The sequence below is a fragment of the Scophthalmus maximus genome, chromosome 16 (genome assembly GCF_022379125.1).
Source record: "Scophthalmus maximus strain ysfricsl-2021 chromosome 16, ASM2237912v1, whole genome shotgun sequence".
Lineage (NCBI taxonomy): Eukaryota > Metazoa > Chordata > Actinopteri > Pleuronectiformes > Scophthalmidae > Scophthalmus > Scophthalmus maximus.
The window spans coordinates 16,056,648-16,078,297 of record NC_061530.1 but is presented as its reverse complement, the minus strand read 5'-3'; the positions used below and the strand labels follow the sequence as shown (position 1 = coordinate 16,078,297).

Here is a 21,650-nt window from a genome sequence, read left to right as displayed (position 1 = left end):
CATTTTATATAAACTTGGGTTGCTTTATTTATACAGTATCATATTCACATCATATTTGAAGACACGGGCTGTACATGCAGACTGATGTGGGGTGCACACATTCGAGAAACGCATTCAAATGCACACGCTCAAACACGAACATACGCACTCACACAGAAATACAGCAAATGTCCTTCACCCAGGGAAGCAGAGCTCAGTCCCCAGTGGGAGAAAACATTTGTCCTTCTGAAATGTCCTTGAGTCCATACTAGCTGCAGGACTGTTGTTGTGCAGCAGTTGTTGACCTATGACCTCCACGCAAAGGCTGGAAAGTGTAAAGTTGTCAATCTTGCTCACAAATTGGTAAAATAGCAATTGCAGACACACTCACACAACCCCTCGCACACACACATTCCCTTCATCGCCATCACTCGTACATACAGTACGCGTGTGTTGTTTTTATACGATCTGCGGGCGCTTGGAGCACCGGGGCCAGAGGGGGCGCAGGCTGAGGATGAAGAGGACGAGGAGCAGTATCGCGATGACGGTGACGATGGAGACGTAGCCGGCGTGGGGCAGAGGTGGTGAGTCGGGAGCCTCGGCCGGAATCATGTTGGTCAGATTCAACATGTAGCCCAGCGTCCAGCCGGCGTCGCTGCCTTTTATCTGAACACAACACGTGGAGAAGTGTAACTATCACTGTCATTCGCTCATGTGCTATAGGCCGATACGGTTTAGAAGTATTCATACTGTACTTCAATGTAGACAGGTAGACAATGAAAGGAAAATAAATTAAAAAGGTGGAGAAACATTAAGAACACACACAATTTTCCATACACACAAGGGCCTTATAAATCACTGGTGGAGAAATCATCAAATGAATGTCATATGCTATGGCCTTAACAGTCACTAATAGATGTCAACCCAAGTGAAAACTTATTGGAGTTTTTTGGACCTTATATTTTGGAATGTATTTTTTCCGTTGAATTCCTCCTGTTAAATTTAGAGACTCGGAGACTCAATGTCAAGAAGCAATTACGCTGTTGCGAAGGCTTACCAATATGCTTTATATCAGTTTTCCTTTATTTGTTACTCTATTTAAATATGTTTAGCATTTATTAACCATGAGAGAAAGTTAAAGTGTCTTTGATACAACATTTGCAGTCATATGGAAATAATGTTGGGTAGACACTTTCACATAAATAACTATTGACTCTACCACATCTGACACAAGGATTTCATTGTACTGTAACTGGGATGAAGTCCAGGCCTGGATTTTATTCAAATGATTCAATCACTTTTTAATTAACCATTGTGCAGGGCAGAAAGGAACTGTTATCTTTCCCATGCATCACACTACGATTAGAATGAAGGCTTCACTGAGAGGTTAGATGTAGGTTGAAAATTTCTCATACGGTATATTGAAATGCCATGTAACTATCACAGCTACATGGCATTGTTCCCTTTGACTGATGCAGTAATGCATTTCATGCAGTTATTCCTCCTAGATAATGTTCTTTTCATGGAGACAATAAAAGAACCCATGAATGTTGAACCCACGTGTTAAAACCCAACCCTTATCCTAACCCAACCTTAACTAAAAACCTATAAATCTTTTATCGTGCATTCAACAACTCACTCCAGGGATGGTTCTTTTTCATGAAAGACATTTCGCCATGTCACAGTAGGAAAAATACAGGTTTAGATTATGCAATCAACAACAACTGAATAACATTTAGTTGCTTCTGTTTTAGGATGCTGATATTGTTCTTGTTGGCTCACTGGCACATGAGGACTGCTTAATAATAGCAGTAATGATAATAACAAATAGTTATAAAGAGCCCGAGGCTCTATCACCCTGCCCGAGGAAATTCGGCAGGCTGAGTCAGTAGCTTCCTTGAAATCAAAGCTAAAGAAAACCCATACTTTTATCGTACTACGTTTCCTGATTTGACCTAATTCTAGTTTTTATTAATTTTTATGGTTGGTCATCTCTGTAACATACTTTGTGGGTTTTTTTCTCTTAAGACTGTTGTTATTTGTTATAAGGTGTTTTAAATTATGTGTTTAGTGCTATATAAATACATATATATATATATATATATATATATATATATATATATATATATATATATATATATATATATTTAAATAACTCAATAAAAAATATAATATAATTAACTTAACCAAAATTACCAACAAGAGCTGAATTAAACGTTTTGGTCAATTATGCGTGAGTTAATAAAAAGCTTTGCATGACATTCGCGGTCTTCCATACAGACACCGTCACAGCATACGGTTCATGTACCACCTGACCTGTAATGTCCAATCATATTCGAGCAGGTACTCGGCGCGGCCTTTCCGAGTCGACTAATATAATGATTACGAACGCAGCTTTCCTCCCTTTTTTGGGGGGGCGACTTTCTGCCGCGATCTGTGTCCAGAGACAGTGTCGTCGGCTCATTTCGGCTCCAGGACGAGAAGAAAGTCGATTTTCACAAAGTTTTTTTTACTCAAAGACGAAGACGACCTCTTGTTGTTGAGGCGCCACTGACGAGCCTCATTTCCGGTCGCCATTAATGAATCAATCCTGGGACCAAGGTAAATAACTGCACCTGTGCTAATTGCTAGTGATTTGTGTGTGTGTGTATGTGTGTGTGTGCGCGCGTGCGTGCGTGCGTGCCTGCGTGTGCTTGGTAATGTTTGTATAATGGCTTCTGTGCTCAATGGTGTATGCTTGAAAGTGATGCTGTTAAATCACATGTTTGCTGTGGTGGTGATTTCTTTCTTTATTTTTTTGGAGCAAATGTGCTAATTTCCTCTACTTTGGTTGTAGATAGGCTATGACCAAGTCGTAAAAGTTATTATCCCTGCATTGGTTTTGGTGGTATTTGATTGTAATCTGTTGTTGTGAGGCAATCCATGATGGAGAATAAATGTATTTATTTCCTAAATTAATAATCCAGTCAAAGGGTTTTGCCACCCCCTTTATGCAATTGAAATGAATATTCTGTAAAGTATAGAAAATTTGTTCTAAGGGGTTACTAAAGAGAGAGATGATTGACCAAAAGGGTAACTCCATAGACTGTATTTAAAAATGGATGCAGTCGTCAGGACCGGAAAGTGAAGCCAATGCGGGAAGTCTGTGGTCATTCTCTCGAATGACCAGCAGAGGGCGACTCCTCCGGTTGTTAACATTAGTCTAATAGAAGACTATGATAAAATGACTACTTCTCACTTGATTGAAAGAGTCAGTAAACACTTTCCTGAGGAGTTTATGGTTTCAATCTTGAGTTTCAAGTCTCGTCAAGGCAAGCAACCTGGCAAAGCAACCTGGCAACTTAATTCAAACCTTAATCCCATAACCCTGAAAGTCTTGAAATAGCCCATGAGGTTCATTTAAATTCACGCACGCCAAACACACACACACACACACACACACACACACACACACACACACACACACACACACACACACTGATAGGGAGTGGATTGTGATCTACTGACCTCCCTGATGAATTTTATGTTGGGGTAGTTCTCTGAGGTGAAGTTGTATACTTCTGTCAGCAGGGTGAGGATGTATGTGCCGGAGAAACAGTACTCAGACAGGTACTTTAGTTTCACTTTTGGATGCTGCTGCTTAAGCTGTTCATACAAGTTCAAAAATCAGTGACATCATCAGTTTGTAGTCGAGGTCGACTGGAGGACATAAATAAGAAGTCAAAGTGGATAAAAATGGCACTTTTATTTGTGTGTTAACTTATGCATAAATATGCTTACCTGGTTCCAAGGGGTAGCGCAGTAGTGTCCTAGCTTTTCCCTGACAGCTTCCAGAGGGATGGATGTATCGGTCAGATTTAGGAAGTTCATCACAAAGTAGTAAGCAGAGAAAGCCTACAATGAGAGACGAGAGGAACAGATGAGACCAAAAAATCAAAAAAAATCCTTGGCCAATGAAGTTATCCATTTTATAAATACTTCTAAGAAAATACGTTCTTCCTATCTGACTGATGAGGCCTTTCTGGCCACAGTGACTTGGATGGAAATTGCCTTTGAAAGCAGTTCCAGTGAGTATGCCATTGATCTACATTATATCTGGGTGGTGGCAGAAATCTAAGAAAGAGATCAAATAAAACCATAAATTATCTGCATGACTAAATTACTCCAGAGATGTGTGAAAATGTGTTTTGGGTCAAAAGACACTTAAATAATATATATATATATATATATATTTATATAAATAAACACTGATTGTTGTTTTACCGCACCCCAAATGGCCCCTGCAGAAGTGGCTGAAAGACCCCGTTGAAGGAGCATTGGCTGTATTTGCAGTGTGTGGAGTTGAAGATGCGTTTGACGACTTCTTGGCATTGTTGGAAGTCTCCGGTCCCTATGTGAGTAAAGTTGGCAGGAGGTCCCTGGGGTTTCCTATCTGACACGCAGGGGCTGTCATAGAGGACTGAGTAGTTCCTTGACTCAGTGTAGCCGGGGTGGAAACAAGGATCATTTATTGTTCCGGGACCTGACTAGGAGAGAGAGAGTGCGATAAGTGCAATAGACAGAGAGGAAGGTAATCGAATCTAATGTCAGTATTGTTGTCATGATTTCAGATTTGATCAGATTAACACTACTGTTAACAGAGAAACTTAAGTCTGAAGTTTACCTGAGTCTGTTGCGCCAGCGTCATCCGTAGGGCTTGGTCTTTCCCGTAACACAGGAAGCTGTGAGTGTAAAGGTTGTAGTCATTACCGTAGAGTCGGAAGGTGACGGCATTGTCGGGCGACTCCGAGCCGTCATAATTATCGGATACAAAGCTAATCTGAGTGGAGGCCCCGCCAAGGTCGAGGGCGCCTTTGGTTTCCAGGCCCTGCAGGGCAAATAAAAAAACAAATCACTGAAGTCCGTGCACAGGAGGAGCACACTGGCTGACGCACACAAAGCACATCTGGAAGGGGACAAACTTGCACAGACACGCATCCTGTGTGCGCACAAACCTGTTTTAGGCGGTCGTCCAAGTAGTTGACCGTGACCCAGCCGAAAGCGCCCTCTTCCTGGCCACTCAGGATTCTTGCTCCCTGAAAGGAGAAGGGGAACTTCTGCAGCGCTTCCTCCACAGCCTGAAAGACCTTGTCTGATGCCGAGCTGTTCTCCGAACTGCATGGAGCCACAACACAAATTTATTAGAATGATTCACGTCCATAATTCAAATCAATACAGCAGCACATAAATAATAAATAGAAACCGTCGTATATAATGGAGTTGAAAGTAACATATACGCTGCACTGGCAGTAAAGTTCATGTAGGGATAAATCACAGAGAAGGGGAATGGAAAAGGCTTACGGGTGGCAGCACATTAGAGTAGGGGCTTTGGATATGGTTACACTTGTGCCGGCATGAAAATACCTATTGTGGCCATTTGTTTTTGTATGCGTGTCTTTATGGGGATGTGTGTAGTACCGTACTTTAGTAATCTCATCCCCGCAGTAGCACCCAGATAAAGAGGGGTCTGGCTGTGTCTTCTCCCGGGGACTCGCTGCTTGGCCTCCTGCATGCAAACACTCAGAGACTCCCCTGCCTTCAATGGAGCAGAGGCATAGCTGGAGATACCCGGACCTGTCGAGAAGAACAACATGTCATCAGGAGGGTGAAGCCTTTATGGCCTAATGTTAGTGACCACAAAATATAATGAGATCCTTGTGATTTGAGGAATGTTAGCCTGCTGCGGAATTGAAGGGCACATGTGGAAATTGGCCAGGAAAGGGAGCTTGATGTTATCAAGGTTTCTTGTTTCTTGTAAACACGCCTGATCTGAGGTCCCTCAAGCAAGGACTTAATCCTGGAATTATTCCATCGAATTTTTCAATATAATTTGTGTATTATATGTTTTTCTGGCTGTCCACAAATCCGACCAAAAGATGGAAAGTTTAGATAGCTCATCTCACAATACGTTCTCATACCTTGTGTGTCACACACATTCCCGAGACTGGCTGCGAATGAAGGCATACACTGTAGCATCAGCTCACAAATATGTAGCGTCATTTTTAAAAAACAAAAGAAGGTTCTGTAAAACAGATGGGCAATTTCAATCTGCCAGCATTTTAACTGGAGCTTTAATAACGGATGTAAATTATGACGAAGGAGGCCATTACAAACAAACACACACACACACACAACGGTGCTTTGATATTTAAAAGAGCGGCAGCTAAATCAGCTCACAGAAGAGAAGCTAACAGTAGGAGTCAGTTTTGACTGACCTGTCTGTTACTGCAGGGTTATTCAATTATTATTTGTTATTTAATTTGGTAAAAACACTTGGTTGTATTAGAAGCTTCCTCTTTGGTTGAGTCACACTAGTTGCAACGCAATATAGAAGTTGACGTTATGAATTATGGGGTTATGTTGTCACTTTATTAATGATAGCTTAATGACCACTTATCTACTGTTTAAAAAAAAATGAATAACATCGTTTTTTTATTTATAACTTATGAATATAACTGCAGACATGATGACTTGTTAGAAAAAACTAAACGTAATGCTTTCAATTCAGCTCATTACAAAGTTGCAAAGTCATTAGACGAGTGTCAGAGTTTTATAATGAGCCAAAAACATCTGAAGTCATAAATGTAAGCAAATCATTAATAAAGAATTCTTCCAATACAATAATATGCCGGGTCCTGATTTTTTAAAATTTTAAAGAGATGTTAATAAATTAGATTTTGCCAGGAAATGCCCTCAAACAGAAGATAAACAATTTAGCGCTGAAATTATTGGTCATTTAAATGGAAACATCTTTCACCCCATATGAAGTGAGAATTTGCTGCTTTTCTGAATTGAATGGTTTTGGATTGTTTGATGTGATGTGATTATATCATAATCAAACAATTATTCCGTTAATTCAGAAAATCATAAGTTGCAATGTCCTTTAAAATTAGATTTAATTAGCAAATAATTCTAGATTTCATTTGTCTGTGTCAACCCGGAAGTTTAATGCCTAGTTAATGATCCACAGTATGAGGAGTAAAAGAATTAATGAGGTTTTAATTATAACTTAATAAATCCATAATTTGGAAACTTATTAACCTCTCATAAAGTATGTCTTATAAGAAGGTGGTAAACAGGTATGTCAGCATTTATGCATTAAGATGAGATTTTGTGGAAACATTGTTTCAAATTTGAAGTATTGTCTTCTAGTGTTGCAGAAGTAACATGTTTGCTTTACATTGAGTGAAATATTTAAATGTGTACGCATGATTGCGTTCACGCGTTCAATATTTGCATCAGTTTGGCATCGAAGTAAATGCATGTGACACATCATGCGGCGTACTTTACCTTTGACTTTGCAGGAATACGTCTGTTCAACCCTGCCAGTGTTGTTGTCTTTCTCCGCTGGCCACTCGTAGATGTACAGAGCTGTGTGGGAGGATCCGGCGTCCAGCACGATCCCATACTGCAGTGGAGACAGACAGACAGCGGGATCCCAGCTCAGTGCTCGGTGACGCTTACTCTGGCTGACTTCAAGTCCAGTCAGTCATGGAAGTCCGTCCCACACAAAAGCATGGCGTACGACATGCACTGCTTTCCATCAGGGATATGTTTTACTTTTATCTTCACAAACAGAAAAGTGATTAGGGCTGAAACTGTTTAGTAAAACAGCTGCACCATAGAGACTCAAACTGGGCCCACATTTGTGACAGCAAGAACTTGTGATTTAACATCCTCAACAACAACCACTGGCCATATTTGGTGATGGCTTTCTAAAACCAGCACCATGTTGAGGTCACATTGACAAGAGACCATATTTGGCCTGCGGACGCCCGCTGTAGTGCAGTGGGCTCCTACACAGGGAGCAGGCTACAACAGTTTAATTATTTTTCCGTTGCCATACCTTGTACTTTTGGGGGAGAGGCCTGTTCTGCAAAACTGCCACCGTCACCAAGGCAACAATCGCTATGACACCAATCACAGTGATGATGATGGTCACAGGCGTGTGCCAGGGGTTCTTCTCTTTCATCTCTGAGAGCGGGGGCGTGGAAACAAGCAGACAGGAAGGAAAGGCGAGAGTGTTGCCGGGGGTAGAAATGGGAAGATGGGGGGGGACAACAGTGGAAAGAGAGAGAGAGGGGGAGTGGGGTTATGTTAGGCGAGTCTTGCATCCAGATGTGAGTGATGTCACAGCATGTGCACTTGAGAGAGGGGCTATCGGGGGGTTGCAGAATGTGTTTAACGGTTTTATTTTGTAACCAATGACTACAGAGGGATTTCTGGTTTGGTGTGTCTGAGCTCACGTCAGAGCTGTTCATTGATTCTACGGGGGCTTTTATATCGGCCCCAGCACGTTTGAAAGTACCTCACTAATGCTGAAAGATCAACAAGATTTCCACTTTGAAAAATGATTAAAAGGAAACCAGCTGAAATGTTTATACCAAAACAAGAGTCGGCTTCAGTCGGAAATGTTGACCTATTGTGCTTAAAGGTAAAGAAATGAGTCAGTGTCAGTGATCAATGGCCATTTATCATTTCCACATCCTGTTGCAGGTATTATTTTAATCCTAAGTAAATTTGGCTGCTGCCTCCACTTTGTTTGGTTTCCATTCCTTCCCAAGCCCTTGTTGAGTTTCCACGGCGCACACACACAAACGCACACACACACACACACACACACACACACACACACACACACACACACACACACACACACACACACACACACACACACACACACACACACACACACACACACACACACACACACACACACACTGTTGATAGTTAAGGCACAAATAAGGGTTTAGCAGACTGTCTGTATTTACGAGGCTATGTGATTGAAAACAAAGATGAACAAGACACCAGCCTTAATCACACACACACACACACACACACGCACACACACAGACACGCACAAGCCGTACATGGCTGTTTGATTATTACCAAGGTAAGTAAACTGGCAGACACTATCTAGGCACATGACAGCGGGAAAAAGTAAACACGCATTGTAGAAAACAGACTTTTCTGTAAAGTACAGTACACACTTCATGAGTACACAGACAAACAGTGACACACACACATACACACACACACACACACACACACACACACACACACACACACACACACACACACAGCTGTGTGTCTGCTGCGTTGGGTCAGCAGTGATAGTAAACCTGACCTTTGTCCACTTTGGGGAAAACCTAGAAAACCTGAAACTCACAGCACGTTAACCAACTGTGAAGAGAGCAGAAAGAGGAGCACTTACCTCTGTTGTCTACTTCAGTGAACTAACTACTGACGGGGAGGGAGAGAGACAGAGAGAGATGGTGTGAGAGAGGGAAGGAGGGTGGAGGGTGAGGAAAAGAGAGAGAGAGAGAGAGAGAGTGGAAGTGGAAGGGAGAGGAAAATATGGCTGGGCAGGAAGAAGAGACAATGAACAGAGGAGAGGTAGCAGAGTGATAAGATGAGGACAGAGAATCGAGCTGTGTGTGTGTGTGTGTGTGTGTGTGTGTGTGTGTGTGTGTGTGTGTGTGTGTGTGTGTGTGTGTGTGTGTGTGTGTGTGTGTGTGTGTGTGTGTGTGTGTGTGTGTGTGTGTGTGTGTGTGTGTGTGTGTGTGTGTGTGTGTGTGTATTTCTGGTGGAGCGACTCTGAAGCACTGAGTTTGGCATTTCCTCCACAAGCTGGGGCAGCGAAGCCGGTCTCTATGGCGACGCAGCTAAAGTGTGTTTCTGCGTGTTTCAGTGCACACTTGTGTGTTTGAATCCCTTAAAAGGGTCTCTCTCTCTCTCTCTCTCTCTCTCTCTCTCTCTCTCTCTCTCTCTCTCTCTCTCTCTCTCTCTCCCTCCCTCCCTCCCTCCCTCCCTGTGAGCTACTGAGAGTCACTCCCTCTCTCTGTTCATTCTGTAGGAGGGAGGGGAAGTGGGGACTCCCTTGTTTAGCTGTTTCTTATTACTGGCAGGCTGTGCTGTGATGTCATTTCTGTGACGGATCGGGATCCCCTGCTTTTCTCTGATTCTGGCTCTGTGTGTGTGTGTGTGTGTGTGTGTGTGTGTGTGTGTGTGTGTGTGTGTGTGTGTGTGTGTGTGTGTGTGTGTGTGTGTGTGTGTGTGTGTGTGTGTGTGTGTGTGTGTGTGTGTGTGTGTGTGTGTGTGTGTGTGTGTGTGTGTGTGTGTGTGTGTGAGACAGGAAAGGGGTTGCTGGAGAGCAAGTGCAGACACGAAACATGACCAGCCTGTAAATGTGTTGATCCATTCACAGATCCATTCTTTTTATTTTCCTGTCTCGGTAAACACACAAATCTACAGAAAATACTTATAGTATTAAAACATGCAGAATATTACTGTTAACTTATCAAACGCCTTCAACGTCAAAAACACTTACACTTACACACATACACACACACACACACACGCAGACAAGAGTGCAGCTACTCAAAACCATTCTGTGATTGTTTGACCATGTCTATTTCATTTTCAACACAAGCAAACAGCCAAAGTCCATAGCATTTTTTGGGGGGTCTGTCTAAACTAGATAAGGATTTTCTTTGAGAGCAAGGTACAGAGCCAAGTGACATACTGCTATTTAAAAATGTAACCTTCATTGCTTCAGGTCATGCTAATGAAATGTGGATAAGGGAAAAAAATGGGAACACAAATACATTCAAAAGAATTGCGTGTCATGACAAAGGACAAATTCGTTTGAACTTGATTTTGGGGGGAAATGACAGCCCGAGGAAAACATGTTGAATTCAGACCTATGAAAACGAAAAACTAAAATAAGATGCACATTCTATGTAAATGTGTCAGCCAGCAAAAGCTCATTTAGTGGTCCAACCATAGTGGAGGTCTGACCACTAACCCTGACTGCTGTTGTGCTTACATCACACAAGTCCAGCATCTCTCTTCGGTGGAATTACACACCACGTCAAACATTTCCTCGAAGGCTCGCAGCCGCAATGCAGAAGAAACTGAAGCAGTGTGATTGCCCCACACGTTGTGCGTTGTGGTCGTTATACAACATCTTCACATGCTGTTGTCTAGCACATGTAACCTTTTACCAAGACATCTGTGACGCGTCTGTCGGTTAAAGTAAACAACGAGCCTTATTAACAATAAATGACTCTATTAATGACAGCTGACTCCATATTTATAGCACAAATCAAAGTCTATGAGGGAAGTGATTTACTGCAGAGCCGCACAGATTTCCCTGGGTTGACCCGAGCCTTGCTCGCCCTTCCTGTTCCTGTTAAGTCAGACAAGAGTTAAGCAACAGATGGAAAATTTCCAAATTCCTCCTTTAATTTGCCCCCAGACAGCTCTGTTTCATTGTGTAATCGCTCACCGATGGAAATATTGCTGGCAGCTAAATAAACACATACAGAGACAAAGCCACAGACGCATGCTGAGGCAGAAAACAGGGCTTACCTGAGAACCAAATTAACTGCATGAACTCATCGGGGCAACTCTCTTGGAACATCAGCACCGACTGCAACACAGGGCTTGTGGGCAACACAACCTCACATGTTTGTACATCCGTGCTTGAGGAATTTAAATGACGTATTGCATTCCCTTTGCATCACAACTTCATGCCTCACCCCAGCCCACGACGTACACCTAAACCTAATCCAAACCTAACCCCAAAACTAAGTTGTATCCTTCAAACAGTCATGTAAAGGAGGGAGGACCGATCAAAAAAAGCTCCTCACTTTCAAAAGCTGTCCTCAGCGAACACATAGGCCCGACACATGATTGGCACAGATTCTGTAGAGACACAAATTCACATCAACGCCGTAAGAGGCCAGGGGAGGCAACAATCACCATGGAAAAATTACACTCCCAATGTGTTTTAAATTGGCATAAAAATGAAAAGTAGTCTGCATTGATTTATAAAGTAATTTGATTTAAGAAGTATCAGCTGTTCACAGCTGCTTTACACTGCATGGAAAGCTTCTCCTTCAAGTCATTAATTCCCCGCAGTCACATTCAATTACAGGGCATGTGTTAATTAATCTGCCGCCTGCACTTCAATCCTGTGCATCATGAAACTTCTTTCCAACTTTGTTTGCATTTTTTTTATCGGCTTTGATGAATTCTTGAAATGCCTGTTTGCAACACGTGACAATTTGCAAGAATTTTGACTGGAAATAAAGCTTGAATTGATTTAATATAAACGGCTTCATCAAAGTAATTTTTTCCATTATTTATTAATAACAACGGCAACAGCATGTAATCACAAGGTCTGCGGTTCAAACCCCTGCTCCTCCAGTCCTTGAACAAGACACTGAACTTTAAAATGTGTGCGAATGGACGAGAGATTGTGAAGCGCTACAGATACAGTAGACGCGTGACTGGTGTGAGTGTGGCTCATAGTTTGAAGTGCTTTGAGAGACCGTTAGGACTAGAAAAAAATGCTATAAAAAAATAATGCAATCCATTAACCATATCCAACAATAACCCACCACGTCACACTGTTGATTTTTTTTATAGCTTTGCCAAGAAAAATGTCTTGCTGGCGCCGCCTATGGTCAACACAGACACACAATTCCACTCGTGCGCCCCGCAGTCTTTCCATCTCTGAGCTTTCTGTAAACACAAATGTTACTGTATTGTTAAGGTGAGGCCAGGACAGTTCATAGTGCGACATGAGGAAATACATGAGTGGTGGGAAAGAGAGCGCGCAGAGGAACAGAAGTGGAAAACATAATATCCACCATCACTCAGTGTGTGGCACTGAGATATTTTAAAAGTTAAACATAGATATTTTAAGAATTTTAAGTGATTTTTTTAGTGAGCAAAGTAAACAAATGAATGTGCATCAACTAAGTTTCATTTATCATGAAGCAGGAAGTTGTAAAAAAAAAAACGAAGGTTCAACAATAGCTTGTGTTGCTGTAGAAATGACTTGTTTACGTGAGGAGCATTCAGATCATTGACCTGCGATCGTCCTGATTCTTAACTTTGCAAAAACAAAAGTGTCAAAAGTTCAAACTGGTTTTTACAAGATTAAAAGTACAGAACATGCTCTTATACAATCGAACACATGCATATAAACGACTACACAGCTGTGGACTTTATTCTGGAAGTATGTTGAAGCCAAGTCAGCTCCTTGTTTATGTTTGTTTGACCTTTGACATAAAGGAGTCGCCTCGCCTGTTGATCTGGAACTTTTGGGCTCATAAATCTCAGATAGAGAAACAAAAGCATGAGACTTAATACATGTGTTAAAACAGAGGAAGACAACGAGAGACAAGTAGGACGGCATCGGCAGATCCTGAAAATGGTTGTCGCGTTCAGCGATGAGTCAAAGGGTGACACTGTAGGAGATCAACCGTGTGGTTTCATAATGACGGGAGAACAAGACAACAACATCCCTGTAAGGCCGGTCGTAAATTTGCTGACATACTCTGGCGCTTAGTCGGCAACAGATCATGAGCCTGTGAGTGGACACATGAACACGGACACCGTAGACGTAACACGCGTGTTACGTAGGCGTAGTCTCCCAAAGCGCGCCTGTCATCATGGTGAAACAAGCATTTAAATCCTTTAAAGCTACAGTGTGTAATATTTAGGAGGACTTATTCACAGAAATTGAATATATTGTCCATAACTATGTGTTCATATATGTATAACCACCTGCAACAAAGAGCCAAGGTTTTTTCGTCAACTTTGAACGAGTTAAATATAGTTAAATCAGTTTGGACCCAACCTCCGTGTAAGGCGCCATGTTTGCTACGTCGTTTTGAATACGGTTATACAAAACAGTCCAGAATACGTCACATTCGCGTTGAAAAATGGTATTTGCGGTGCGCCACCATAAAGTGTCCCTGTGGGGTTCTCAGTTGCTTGAGGTTTGCAACTTTACCGCCATATGCCGCCAGAAAGGTACAAAAATTACTTTTGTACTCAAAGCTGATGCTTTAAGCAACATTAGCAAGACCATTGTGGAAAAATACTCAGTTACAAGTAGTCCTGCTTGACAGTTAATACATTTCAAACCAAGTATCCATAGTTGAAGCAGAAAAAATAATAAGAATAAAATAATAAATAAAATAATAATACATAAGTCAGAAAGAGAGCAAAATGAGGAACAATTAGAGGACTGAATTATATATTGAACATAAGCACATTTAAATGTGATATTTTATGAGCTACTGTTTTTTTTTTAAACTGTAGTTTTTAAATGACAAACTACTTACTTAATGGTAGTTTATTAGGTTTGTAATATTTTTGACATGCTCAAACCTTTAGGCATAATCTACTGTAATTAGGAGACACAGGAAGCACTTAACAATGAGGGATGAGGACTGTGTTATTTTCCTCCTCGGCTTAAATAAACACCTACAAAATTCTTCGTAATTCCCACCCAGCAGTAAACATGTCCACCATTCCAACAAAAACACACACCATTGTGCCTCGGAACACACTGTCCTTGAGTGGTCAGTGGGCTTCTCGCTTCGACATTTTCCTCTTAATCAAACGTGCTTTTGTTTGTTCGACACTGACTTAGCAGCTTTATAAATACTCTTGTTCAGTCCATTGTGAAACTGCACAGTGAAACGTCTGCCACTTCCTATGAAACAGGGAACCTCTGACGGTATCATATGACAAGAAAGGAAGCGTCTCTGCTCGCCAGGGGGAAGTGGTCTGTCCTCACTGGTGTTTCAGTGCAGTCTGACCTCGCCCACAGGACAGACTGACACCAACCTTAGGCCGGGTCTACCCTAACCTTCGGAGGAGAGGAAAAAAAAGGAGATTTGTTGTTTTAGTCCAGAGCGTGTTGCTGAACATCCTCAGCTGTGATGAAATAACGGCCACAGATTTAATTCCCACAATGGTGACCGGGTGTTTACTTTCATACACGGAGAGGCCGCTGCGTTATCTTGACAGCTCAGATAAGGTATCAGCCACTTGATATAAGCAAATTTGGCCTCCGTATACATTTGTCTGATTGTCCAAACATCCTTGAATTCACTGATCCCTGATGTTTCTAGGTGGGCTCAGTACACGTTAAAGGGTCAAGTCACCCGAATTGAAGGGGAAACACAGTTTGAGTTTAATGTGTTATGAGATATCTCTGGGATTGGCCTCCTCAGCATTAGTGAAGGTGAAAGGGAATCAAATTGTGTCACCATGCAATTCAAGTTACCTCTGTCGTATTGAGGTGGACATAGAGATATGTTAAAATAAAATGTCCCACAAAATTAAAACTGCATGTATTTGACCTGACCCCTCATCTACACAGGGAGCCCGTCACCTCGTCCGGACAGTTTAGATAAGCCATGAGTCACTTAGGATAACCAAATGTAACTTTTGCATACATTTTTTTTTTGTGATTGTTCATTCAAAGATTCTTGAATTCATTGATACCTTAACAGCACAAACTTAACTTTCAGTTCGACCAAATGTGGGGGGTCTCCATCCGCATTAAACTGAACCATGGTGCGAGTTAAGTTTCAACTTCAATATATGACGTCAGAACATAAAATATTATTTGCTTTCCATTATTATTGTCCTTCCAGAAAACCACACCCATTCAACCTTTAACAAGCCAAAAGATAATCCGACGAATATTTGATCAGGGTCTAGTTTATTGAGTTGTTGTAAGCTTTGATGATGAATAGTTGTTTGCATGGCAACTTTAAACGGAATTAAACCTCACTGGTGTTTACTGAGATATTTACCCTTACAGGACTCACCCTTTTAATTTTTCAAATTCCAATACCAAAGGTCTGCCGAGCATTTAACAGAAAGTAGTAATGGCAACATGAGATGTGGTATGGGGCTCGGTTAACAGTAAAAAGGTATAGTCATCTAAATTACAAGCCGTTTTGAATGTGTCCACATTTTTTAGTTTTAGGCAGAAGCAACAAAGAAACTTAAGGCATCAGTCGCCAAACATGAGCAAATCTGACAATTTTAAACATCCTTGAATTCGCTGATACCTTAGTCGCCTGAAATAAATGTTGTGTTGTTGTTATGGTTGGGGCTGTCGACATTTAAATAAAGTAATAAGCTAATTGCCTTGTGGAGCCATGAATGCAAATATTGATGGGATCACATTGTCAGATATATTGACAATCTGACTTCAACCAACCCGCCAGAGCACTCAGTCATTCAGATTACGTAACACAAATTACCCTCAGTCACATGCACTTTACCTGATAAACTAGAATAAACCTCACGTGATCTGGACAATTGTGCCACTGTGTTTATCCTCTGAGAAATAATAACACGGACCCTCTACTCCCCGCTTAATCCCACGTACACACGTGGGACACACACACACACACACACACACACACACACACACACACACAGGCACCTGCTTGTGTCGCCCGTATGCACACTCAGGCACACACAATGGAAAAGTCACACACACACACACACACACATACACACACACACCTGCCACACACGGCTGCTACATGCAGTAAAGCAAGTCACACAGTTGGATGAGAAACACACACTCACCTGATACTTTACATGTACTGTACAAGACTGCTGGTACATCCTACTTCTGGAAACACTGTGTGATAAGGATTTCCTACTGCTCTGTGTGTTTGTGTGTGTGTGTGTGTGTGTGTGTGTGTGTGTGTGTGTGTGTGTGTGTGTGTGTGTGTGTGTGTGTGTGTGTGTGTGTGTGTGTGTGTGTGTGTGTGTGTGTGTGTGTGTGTGTGTGTGTGTGTGTGTGTGTGTGTGTGTGTGTGTGCGCGCGCCAGTCATAGCAGTACACCTACCTCTTTGTGCGGACATGGGTTCTTTCTCAGCAGCAGCACAATGCTCTTTCTATTCTTTGCCCCTCTCTCTGTCTGCCCCTCTTTCTCTCTCTCTCTGTCTGCCCCTCTTTCTCTCTCTCTCTCTCTCTCTCTCTCTCTCCGTTCACCCAGCTCTCTCCCCAGTTTAACGTACCTCCTTTCACACACACTGGCTTTATTAGAGAAGAAGCGCTTCTCTCCTCCCTCCTGCTCAGCCCACTCCCCTCCTACCCAGGCGCCTTTAGCTGTGCCTTCTGTTTACCCCCTTTTCTCTTCCTCTCTCCCCCCCTCTCTACACCTTTGTCATTCTCTCTGCTGCTGCCACTCGTCCTGCATTTTCCCCTTTCCCCCACTTTCTGCATCTGTCTCTCTCTCTGTGCCTTAAGTCTCCCACTGTCCTTCTCCATCAGCCTTTCTTTCTTTATCATTCTCCTTCTGCTTCTTTCTCATTGGCATTGTCTCTGTCTCGTAAAGTGGGTCAAACATGAAAGCAGCGTTAGATCTGAATGGGAGCTTGGAGCTGAAGCTGGAGAAAAAGCAGCGGGTGAACTCGCTCTCCTGCTTAAATTCTTCATACCCGGCGCCCTCGTTTTTTTAGATGTAATCTGAACTCTATAGGAAAGAAGATGGGCACTTAATGGCTCTCGCGAAGTCTCAAACATCGAATAAAGTTAGTTTTAAGAGGCATTTTGTAATGTTTCTAGAGCAGCAGGAAGCTTTCAGCGCAGGGTGATAAAAGAAACCTTGAGTCGAGGGACATGAGATGGACACTGCCACCTGTAGTGTGTGTGTGTGTGTGTGTGTGTGCGCTTGTTACACACATTTATCGATCCTGAAAAACAAAGCCCTATCTGTTTTAAGTCATGTTCATAGAGGAATCCAATTCAAATTCACACACCCTGGGTACACTTACTTTAACCATGGTCATAAACCTCCAGTCCTCAGCATTGCTACTACTTGTGTGAGAAAAAAATCCGCCACCATCAGCAGAATATAGTTAATATATGGGTGTGATCGGTGTGCATGATAATGTGTGTAGAGCAATCAGTACAAGTGGCGTCAGGGAATGCTTTCTTTTTATTATTTTCCTTCATGGTGCAACTGTAAACAGAGGTGATATTTGGCTTGGAGCTCTCCCAGTGTTTTGCGTGGTGGTGGAAGAAAAACACACTTTTATTATGACAGCGGTGATCCTCGCCGATTGATATTGCCAGGGACATGCAGAATATCTCCGTCAAGATGGCAGCAGCGTCCTATTCCTAGGCTTGAATCTGTAAACGCTCCATCAGTCTGTCACTAAATATGAAAATCCTCATTAGTCACGGTAAATGTCTGTCTATCCAGTGGTGTGCACAGTGAGAGGGCAGGGGTTCTCTGCCTCTGCTACTTACACTCCCAGTGCCTGAGTCGTGGCACCCTTACACACCCCTCTCGTTGGTCCTAGCGTCCCTCTGCGTGGTACAAATACACCTCTGGTTAGTCCATGTGTCTGCAAGGTGCCGTCTGGTTTGTCCAAAGGCAACCCTGCCTTCGCACCTGCCTTGTTTGGTTCCGGACCCTCAGACTTTTCAGTTGAGTCAGAACCGCAATAACCGGTGTGAAAGAGCGGAGACCAAATGTAATTCGACCAAATGAGGGAGTCTCCATCCGCATCAAACTGAACCACGGTGCGAGTTAAGTTTCAACTTCAATGTATGACGTAAAAACATAAAATATTATTTGCTTTCCATTATTACCCATTCAACCTTTAACAAGCAAAAAGATAATCCGACGAATATTTGATCAGGGTCTAGCATATTGAGTTTTTGTAAGCTTTGATGATGAATAGCTGTTTGCATGGCAACTTTAAGCTGAATTAAACATCACTGGTGTTTATTGAGATATTTACCTTACAGGACTCACCTTTTTAGTTTTTTTCAAATTCCAATACCAAAGGCCTGCCGGGCATTTAACAGAAAGTAATAATGGCAACATGAGATGTGGTATGAAAATGCGTCTTGTTCGTTGTACGTTTCTATATAAACACCACAAAAGGTAACAGAATAGAAAAGAATGAGTTTTATCTGAAGCAGTACATACTCGCTGAAGCCACTGGGAGCAGATTGTGTGAGTAGTGTGTTGGTTTTTCATGGCCTTTCACAATATTCATTGTTTCCTCATTTTATAAATCGGTAAGTGACGCCACATCCTTAGCACAATAGGCAGACAGGCAGACAGGCAGACAGGCAGACAGGCAGACAGGCAGACAGGCAGACAGACAGACAGACAGACAGACAGACAGACAGACAGACAGACAGACAGATGGTTGCCTGGCAGGCTCAGCCCACATACAGAACTCTATTAGCAATCAATCGAACATGAAACTCATAAATCAAACCTTTGATTCTATGCCTTGAGGTCTCTCCCTTTCCGGTACCCAGAAGGCTTTTAGTTAGAGAGCAGTTGTTTAATGAAATGCAACCATAACAATATTTCATGTGTAGTGTCAACTATTCATCTATGCTTACCTCTTATAAAAACGAACCCCGTACATTATTCTGCTAATTCACAGTGTCACTCCAATGACCCGATGTCAAGAAGCTGCGTGGTCAGGGAATGTTTCCTGCTTTAATTTTTTTATTTACCGACTTGAGGTAATGCTGCACATGTCATTAAGGGTTTCCCAATCAGGGTTTTTGGGGCTGATTGCTGGAAGCAGTAAGGATAAAATCACCACTTTAATTTTCAGAAATACTCATAAAATTATGGTCCACTGTTGACTAACAGACACAGGAATATTAACAGCATGTTGAGGAAGTTTCCCACCTGCGATTGAGCACCGTAGCGACGGTATACACGCGCTCAGATTGATTGTCACGGAATCGGTTCTAGATCGCTTTCTTTTGAAGTTAATTTTTACACCATGGTCGCTGCAGTTTTTTTCAAGAAGTCGAGTTAAAGGCCTGGTACTGTTCTTCATAGAGCTGTCGACACGTGTAACTGTGGCAGGCATACGTCAGTGAAATATTTACACCCCTGTAACTCGGATTAGTCGTCTGAACCCTTCGTCTCCGACAACAGACTGCGGCTGGTGTTCAAGGCATATGAATCCCATTATTTTGGCTGATATTTTTTGGTTTCATTCTGTCTTGCTGTTGTTGCAATAAGCATTGTTACCAATAGCTGAGTACGCGGGGGGGTGACTCTCCTCTCAATGGCAGTCAGTCCAGGAAGTACTCATCACCATTTATGGCTTTTCAAGTGAGTCAGGAATGACCACACCACTGCTGATACGAGCAGAGGCTCTGACAGGGTCATCTATCATACATCTCATTTTATAGTCATGCTCCTGTTTCCTCCATTTATGACATATGCATCAAAGAGGATGTGCTTTACCCTCTGGTCACTGACCTCTGACTCCGGTTTCAGGCCTCTGTTTCAGTCTGTGTCCTGATGCTCTTCGACTGTGCAACCCAGACATACAAGTACAGTAATGCAACTTTATCTCTCACTTGCATATGAGAAACAATTTGAGCCCCCAGCGCTGTTGTTTCTAAAAATTTTAAGGGTGCTTGGGGAATGCATACCTCCACCAAGGCTAACGCCCACTCTCATCCCCCCAAAAAACCTTGACCCGCCGTTAATCTGGATCCACTCCAAAATCTAAAGGGATCTTTCTTGGGTGATGGCCCACCCCTCCACAGAATCTCATGGAAATCAATGTAGTAGTAGTTTTTAGTCATCCTGCTGACAGACAGACTGACAGACAGACTGCAATGAAAACATATGCTCCTGGGCAGAGGTTATTATTTCCTTACTGTCCAACAGTAAGATTTAACTCTGCAATTGTTTTTTATTTGCAAATTCCCATTTCTTGGTTAAATGCTGTCCTCAAGCAGCTTCAATAGGATGTCTTCCAGACGGGGGTGTGACACATCTGGCCTCCAGGCTACACATGAGATGGATGATGGTTTGATCCGGCACGCCGAGCAATTCATGAATCAAAAATGTTCATAATTGTTTAGGCATTCTAGGTATATCAACGCGTCTCTGTTGATCCATCACTTTGATCTAGACTGAAATATGCTGACAATTATTCTATGGATTTCCATGAATTTCAGTGCAGATGTCCATAGTGCTTTGGCAATGCCCTTACTTTCCATCTGGTGCCACCAGCAAGTCCAGGTTTTCACCTTTTCAGTCATGTATCTCATCATATACTAGATGGATTTGCACTGGTATTCATGGTCCCCAGATGACCCCCAATGGGCTTCGATTGAGCCCATCGTGTTTCCTCTCACGCCACCCTGAGGGAAATCTCCCAACAACTATTGGCAGGATTTCTAATAACTTTGGTGCCATTCATATCCCCCTGAGGAGTGAATCAATGTTGAGCTGTTTCAGGAATTTAGTTTCAAAATTAACTACATTTGACACATTTTGAAGATTTATGTCTTCAGTATGAATCAATGGTATTGTTGCTAAGAAGCATAAACAGGACAAGGAAGTTGAAAATAGATCGACTAATGCATTGTTGGTTTTGGTCATTTTATTAAACTTGTCGTCAATGAGGAAAATGTAGAATGTCATCTGGCTTATCTTATAAGCGGCATAAGAGTAATCAGCCTCACAACATTTTCATGAATGGTCCTATTCAATCCAAGCTTTTATTTTTAAACGGTTTGGTCCAAACCAAGTACTTGCGTCAGAGCATCCTCTGGATTTCCCGAGCTTTAAAAGCATATTAGCCCGAGGGAACAAGAGAGGAATAGGATAACACTTCTAATGCATTTTTGCGGGCATCGTGTCATATGAACATCCCGGTAAGAGTTGTCTAATTGAATGATGGTAAGTCTTAAAGTGTCTGTTGAGAATGTTTGCAGGGGAGCAAGATGCTGCGCTGTGAATGAGAGACAGGAAGAGAGTGTGAGAAAAAGATCTAAGTCATTA

The 21,650-nt window shown here is 42.2% G+C and overlaps 1 protein-coding gene across 3 annotated transcripts; it reads right to left on the bottom strand.

The window, feature by feature from the left end:
- Window positions 1–2: 2 nt before the first annotated feature.
- On the bottom strand, window positions 3–16,859 carry entpd1 (ectonucleoside triphosphate diphosphohydrolase 1). 3 transcript variants are annotated; one of them, XM_035612498.2, is made up of 10 exons: window positions 16,704–16,859; window positions 7,865–7,992; window positions 7,309–7,426; window positions 5,442–5,592; window positions 4,974–5,133; window positions 4,643–4,846; window positions 4,248–4,505; window positions 3,760–3,873; window positions 3,487–3,624; window positions 3–645 (listed from the first exon to the last, which is right to left on the bottom strand). In XM_035612498.2, the coding sequence occupies exons 1-10, from the start codon at window positions 16,717–16,719 to the stop codon at window positions 439–441; spliced, it is 1,494 nt and encodes a 497-aa protein (XP_035468391.1). In that variant the 5' UTR covers window positions 16,720–16,859; the 3' UTR covers window positions 3–438. The 3 variants fall into 3 exon arrangements, with proteins under 3 accessions (XP_035468391.1, XP_035468393.1, XP_035468392.1); XM_035612500.2 differs by lacking the exon at window positions 16,704–16,859 and adding an exon at window positions 16,438–16,569; XM_035612499.2 differs by lacking the exon at window positions 16,704–16,859 and adding an exon at window positions 9,233–9,384.
- Between the last annotated feature and the right edge of the window lie 4,791 nt (window positions 16,860–21,650).